The following is a 7,131-nucleotide window of genomic DNA, read 5'->3' as shown; positions in this document are numbered from 1 at the left end:
TTATTTTTCCCATATTATTTATTAAGGACAATTTTGTAAAACAACTCATAATATCTTTTTTCCACACAATATTAATTGCATTTCTTAATATGTGTGAAAAGACTAAAACGTCATAGAATTTGGGACGGAGGGAGTGTTAACCTAACACCAAAAACAAATGCACAATTTAATGAACAAAATTCCAGCAAGTAGTTTATAACATCCACATTTTTTTGAGACGATTTAAAAAAAAACTTTTATCTTTAAATACAAGACCCTCAACAAATTTTTAAATGCATTTATTGTTTTCTTTTTTTCAAATACACCATTCATCGATACTACATGAAAAAGAGAATGTTAACGTGTTCCATGGGCATTGATTTAATCAACTAAAACAAGTAAATTCGAGTATATAAAAAGCGGTGTAATCATTATTTAATCAAAAGTAAAAACTTATGTTTTCAAGACAAAATTTCCATTTAGTGATTCATTAACCATTGTCCTTGGAGCATTGGTTAAAAAGACTCAAATGAAAAATCCACATTAAATACATTGATACCCCGAGGGTAAATTAATGACTGGTGCTAGTCACACAAAAAAAAAAAACAAGTTACACCTCAGAATGACTAATATGCCCTTTAACTAAAATAAAAATTTCAAATTAACTAAATTTACATTAACGTAAATTGAACATAAGTAAACTTAATTTACATTAATCTAAATTGATCATAAATAAACTTAATTTACATTAACCTAGATTGAACGTAAGTAAACTGAATTTACAAACTTAATTTACATTAACCTAGATTGAACGTAAGTAAACTAAATTTACATTAACCTAGATTGAACATAAGTAAACTTAATTTACATTAACCTAGATTGAACGTTAGTAAACTTAATTTACATTAACCTAGATTGAACGTAAGTAAACTGAATTTACATTAACCTAGATTGAACGTAAGGAAACTGAATTTACACTAACCTCTTATATACATACGTAAACTAAATTTACATTAACCTAAATTGAACATAAGTAAACTTAATTTACATTAACCTAGATTGAACGTAAGTAAACTGAATTTACACTAACCTAAATTGAACATATGTAAACTTGAATTTACATTAACCTAGATACGTAAACTACACTAATCCCTTTTATATACATACACGTAAACTTAATTTACACTAACCTCTCACTTAAAATCAAATTGACAGACATATCTCATACTAAAACAAACAATAAACAAATAGAAACTCATCGAAAATGAAATTCACTAACCTTTATGAATATAGTACAGATCAATAACAAAGATGTTGATTCAGATATTGGTTTCACATCTATGATAATTTGTGGATGAAATGGTAAGGGTTCAGAATGATCATAAAAGATGAGTTTTTAAAAATTTACACGAAGAGGGCAATTTTGATATTATTGTAAAATTTTAAATAAATTTAGGTGTAACTTGTTTTTTTTGGGGTGTGACTAGCACCAGTCTAAATTAATTTTAGTAATAGTTACGTAAATTTCAAACTTTTTTTTTTGTCAAGTAGTCTGGTGGTTAGAATTCACCTTTTTTTTAAGGTGAATAAGTGGGGCGGTCGAGATTCGAATCACAACCTCTACATATAACAACGCATTTACCTGCCAACTGAGATATGCTCACGAAAGAAACAAATTTATTAATTCAACCGTTTAATACACCTTATTTAGGTAAAGAAATTTATAAAAGGGAAGAAAAAACAAAAAAATAAAAATAAAAAAATAAAAAAGTCTTCCCTCTTATAATTTACAAAAGGATTTGTTTTTCCTGGAGCGCAGATCTCTGTGTTGCTTTGAAACAAAACACGACACACGAGACGGGAAGCAAGGGTTTTGAAGATCTAAGAATTCCTTTCGCTTTTGTTTGAGGTCAGAATCTTTACTCATTTTTTTAGTTTTAGATATTGCATCTAAACTGTTTGTGAAAATGCTCTTCACACTTGTCCTCTATTTCGAATTTTCCTACACTTTTCAATGATGGTAGAGGGTTAGGAAAATGTATTTTGATTTTAGGTGCATACTAGTTTGAAATTCACAAGTACTCAAGTTGATGTTCATATGAGCGTTAGTGCGCAATCATATGATTATCATTGATTGTAAAACTGTCAAAGGCAACAACAACAACAACAACAACCAAGCCTTATCCCGCTAAATGGGCTCGGCTTCATGGATCAAATTACGTCACAGTATAATGTAATAGAACACCAATTGACCATGAGATTTATGCAAAACATGAAGCACTAATTGGAAGTTATGAATTGTGCTAAGAGAGTGTGAGTCATACTAGGGGATGCTTCAAGTGGGATTATCAAGTTTTAATCCTGTTTACATTGCTAAGGGAAAAGACTTAAATCACACAACAGAAATTATGACATACTGAAAATGTTTTAACAATGCTCGTATATTTTGGATATAAGTCCTACCTCTTATGGAGATTTTATCTCATTAGCTTAAGTTTATATTTCAGTTTAACAGGACAAATAGATGGTAGGTGGCTTTGACAAACTCATGTCATTTAGAAGTTGGTTTATGATTTGGTATTTTAACCATGTAGTAGTAATATGTAAAGAAACTTATGATGAATTCTTCTTTCAAAACATATATTTTAATTAGTACAGTATACTATGAACGCACGGAGTGTGTCCGACACCGACATATATGATTACATTGAATTATGTGATTTTCTCAAATTATTATAGGTGTCTGCATCTCACTGTTTGTGCCGTGTCTGTGTATGTATCCGTGCTTTATAATAGAATATACGTACATTTTAGGTTCGGTGTTTCGCTGTCCATTAGATTCATCTATATTCAAAATTTCAATTTTAATAACTAAGGAATCTTTTTTAAATGGACTTTGTTCAATTCAGTTCATTATGTACTGTCCTCTAAAGGGTTTTTACGTTACCAATTTGAAGGTTTGTTTTATGAGCAAGCTGAAACTCCTGTTTGAATGGTGGATATTTAAGATCTTTGTTGAAATCTCTGATTGATGATGGCCAGCCCAGAACCTGTGAGTTCAGTTGGAGAGAATATGTCAGTCAATGCTGCTGCCCCCAGGAAGCCTCGGATTTTACTCGCTACTAGTGGAAGTGTTGCTGCGGTTAAATTTGCAAATCTTTGTCATTGTTTCTCTGAATGGGCAGAAGTAAGAGCTGTTGCCACAAAATCGTCTTTGCATTTTATTGAAAGAACAGCGATTCCCAAAGATGTGATTTTGTATACGGACGACGATGAATGGTCTAGTTGGAAGAAACTAGGCGATAGTGTGCTTCACATTGAGCTTCGCAAATGGGCTGATATCATGGTCATTGCTCCATTGTCAGCAAACACTCTTGGCAAGGTAATTAATTGATAAATATTGGCTTATTTTATCTATTCTGTCTACATAGATGCATGATCAAATCAATGGCTTGTATTTCACTGCACATTAAAGGCCCGTTTACTTCCATGATCAAATCTTTTCTTCACCGTTTTCTTTTACAATTTTTTGAAACAGAGATAACATTTTTCATAAATTTTGAAAATGCTAAACCACTGTTTGTATTGTTTCTAAAAATGCATTTTCCCTAGCCTGTCTTCCATTTTCTGTCTATCACAATGGTTTACTACATAAGTCTTCAATCTCCTTGTTAGTAATTTAAACTGAACACAAATTTTAGAAATTGAAACTGAAAATGTTTTTAGAAAGGTAATAGGCTTCTAAAGACTTTTCAATTGCTTAGTTCCGGCAAGTTTGTGTGATGATGTGTTCCTATCCGTTATATAATGTTAGCAACCCAAGAGTTGGATCCAAAAGAAAAAACACTTTTGATTATAAGAAATAACAAAGGAGCAAGTTCTCCTGCACTGGTTATAAAACCAATTACAACTAAGATATATGTCAAAGATCCTTTTCTAAGGGAAGAAGGTTGTATTTATAGACCTTCTGTTACAAAAGAAAAGGATAATGGGTAAGGATCCATATCAACTAACCTATAACAGAAAATGCAACAGAAAACAAAACCTAGATAGAAATCTAACTAACAACCTTAAACCTAGATAATTAACTCATAGTAACATAATTCGTGCACTAGGAAGAAAACCGAGAAGGCGCGAACCAATTCGCAAGTACCAAATTCGGGTACTTCTACATATTGGGATAAAGCAAAGAAAGGATAACGCTGATTGGTTGAGAAAAAAACGGTTTGAACTATAAAATAAAAATTAAATAAATAAACAGTGAAATGCACCGAATTCTTGACATGTCGTGTACCGCGAACCTGTACTTGTACCGGTACCAATGTGAATTGCAAATCATGTGACTATGAACTAACTAAACAAATAACTAATTACTCTAATTTCCCTCTATTCTATAATCCTAACATATAATGTTCAGTTTTGTATGTACATCTTATGTATGGTTACATGCATGTTTCTATTATACTTAAGTAATTGAAATTGCAACTTTTTTCGTGTCTATAACTTAAAATGTTTGCTGTTGTAGATTGCTGGAGGATTGTGTGACAATCTACTCACATGTATCGTGCGAGCCTGGGACTACAGCAAGCCATTCTTTGTTGCACCAGCCATGAACACTTTTATGTGGAACAATCCTTTCACAGAGCGGCATCTCATCTCCATTGACGAGCTTGGTATTTCTCTCATTCCACCTGTTACAAAGAGGTTAGCTTGTGGGGATTATGGCAATGGTGCAATGGCTGAACCTTCTACCATTTACTCAACTGTAAGGCTCTTTTATGAGTCAAAGGCTCAGCAAGGTAACGGCGATGTTTAGTGACATTAACCACTGTTCAAGTATGAATATGGTTTACTAGGACTTCTCTTGACCCCTTGATAAATCGATGCTATTTTATTGCTTAGTTGTTGTTAGAATTCTGTGTTTCTCTTACATTACGACAACTTTGATCTTAGGTGGTGTGTAATAGTGTAAATGGATGTGCTATATTCTCCTTTTATGGCTCAGAGGGTGAGGTTTGTATACACACCCTTTTGGATATTTGGTCGTGTAAAATATTTTCTTATTGAATTTTAGCAAACATATGATTGTTTCCTTGTTTGTAGAATGACCTCAAATTACTTCAACCAATTTTTATTTGTCTTTTCACAATTTTTCGAGAGTACATGTAAACATATTTTATGATCTTTTCTTCGGTTGATGAATTTTTTACAATTATGAATCCGAAATTACTAGATCTCATAAAGTAAACGGAAGTTAATTGGATGTTTATTCAGGAGTTACACATGGAACTCTATGAAAATAAGTTGAAAATGTTTTATACACCCATTGTGTTTATTCGGTACTTTTTTTTTTATCAGGTAGCCTAATGGCTAGAATTTAGTATTTTATAAGTGTATATCCTGACACTTTTTTCCGTAAGCTTATTAATCACAATTAAAAGTCAAAAAATATATAGTATATGAAACACAATACTATTTGCACAAGTTTGGAACATAATCCTTGCATAAGTCGGATAGAATTTTCCTTTCTAAGTAAAGAGTCATTGCATGCATCATTAACGAATTCTTGAATCAAAGCTGGTACAGAGGACCTCGGCCTAGAGGCATGAACGCAACATTGACTTATACATAGTTGACCTTAATCTTGACACAAAGTCTTGTCTTTATCTATGGCATATAGCTCGTCAAGGTCCAGAGCTTTAGGCTTCTTGTCCAGAACGTTGACTTCAAGTAAAATGTTTTGACTGGATGTCCAGAGCTTTGACTTGGCCGAGAGGTAGAACTTTTCTTTGCACCTAGAATTTCTTGCACACTTAAACACACATTGTTCTCAAATATGCTTTGTATATGCCTTGTTATCATCAAAACATAAGGGCTTGGCTCTTTTAACAAATTTTGTTTAACAATATATATGTTAAAATATTCTTAAAATACTGATATATCATTTTTAGAAGACAATAGGTTAACAATTATTTAAAAAATTATATAGATTTTAACACATTAAACAAATCCCCCTGCACGCGCGCACTAATACACACAATTAATTGGGGATAGGAGGGGGACCTCATTTGATCCCCCTTCTAGCTCCGACCCGACCTAAATCAATAACAGATCAAAATAATAAGTATATATAAAAAAATTGATCCTAAGAGATACTCTAAAAACACTCTATATGAATATATAATATATTATAAAATATTTTATAACAGTCTCACCTACAGGTCTTCTGTATGCAACTTCAGTTAAAATTGCTGAGGGCAATAAAGGAAAACTTTAATGTAGTACTTTTATACAAAACAAAAAAATGTAGCAAATACGTGGAGGACAATATTTCAAAATGATTCTGTATTTTATCATGGAGAGGATGAGTGTTGGTGGTGGTCAAATAAACGAGTAAGACTTGTTTCATATTTATGATTAAATTTTATTGGATCTTGCTAACCAGGGCTTTAAGGACAATGGTTAAGGAATTCAAAATTAGAAATTTTGTCTTGAAAATGTAAGATGTTACATTTGACCAAGTAATGATTATACGGAGTACTTTTTATTAAAAACTTACTTATTTTAGGTGCTTAACCAATGCATTTAGGGCATTAGTTAGCATTCTCCAATTTTATTTATAACTTATAAACTTACAAAACTACACAGCATCCTTTTGATTTCTACCAAAAAAAACATTCTGTTGATTGCCGACAATCCTTTTCATAACCTGAACCCACAAAAAAGTTTCAGCTTATATTAACATTAACTTGATTGAAAAAATACATGTTATAAGTACAAGCCATTAAGTTAAATTTGGATTACTCATGTACAATAGTATATAAATTGAATTTGAATGGAAAAAAAAAAAAAGATTTTATTTAATATATAATTTATTTGTTTTGTTTAAGAGTATAGAGGAGTAGGAATTGTTTCTCCCTCTTATATGATTCTATAATGCTCAAATTAGGCAAAGTGGGACCTAAATTGTTACCACAAGGAAGGAATAAGATATTGTCATTGAGTGATTGTGCTTCCATTCATCATCCAATTAATAATAGGGAAATGCTACGCTGGATTCTTGTTGAGTAATCCAAACCCAACAAATGAGATTATGAGAACATGTTTCTTCATGTCCCTACATCCTCCCCCACCCAAAAAATAAAAGATAGA

General features: G+C 31.7%; 1 protein-coding gene across 2 annotated transcripts; it reads left to right on the top strand.

Annotated features, from left to right (window-relative positions):
• The first annotated feature begins 1,733 nt into the window (after window positions 1-1,733).
• On the top strand, window positions 1,734-5,103 carry LOC11446329 (phosphopantothenoylcysteine decarboxylase). Of its 2 annotated transcripts, none has more exons than XM_003627608.4 (3): window positions 1,734-1,888; window positions 2,937-3,361; window positions 4,505-5,103. In XM_003627608.4, the coding sequence occupies exons 2-3, from the start codon at window positions 3,011-3,013 to the stop codon at window positions 4,793-4,795; spliced, it is 642 nt and encodes a 213-aa protein (XP_003627656.2). In that variant the 5' UTR covers window positions 1,734-1,888; window positions 2,937-3,010; the 3' UTR covers window positions 4,796-5,103. The 2 variants fall into 2 exon arrangements, with proteins under 2 accessions (XP_003627656.2, XP_024627434.1); XM_024771666.2 differs by having other exon boundaries at window positions 1,739-1,888; window positions 3,022-3,361.
• Window positions 5,104-7,131: the final 2,028 nt, after the last annotated feature.

This window comes from Medicago truncatula, chromosome 8 (genome assembly GCF_003473485.1).
Source record: "Medicago truncatula cultivar Jemalong A17 chromosome 8, MtrunA17r5.0-ANR, whole genome shotgun sequence".
NCBI lineage: Eukaryota > Viridiplantae > Streptophyta > Magnoliopsida > Fabales > Fabaceae > Medicago > Medicago truncatula.
Note: the sequence above shows the minus strand (reverse complement) of the source record. Positions and strands in the feature narration are given on the sequence as shown.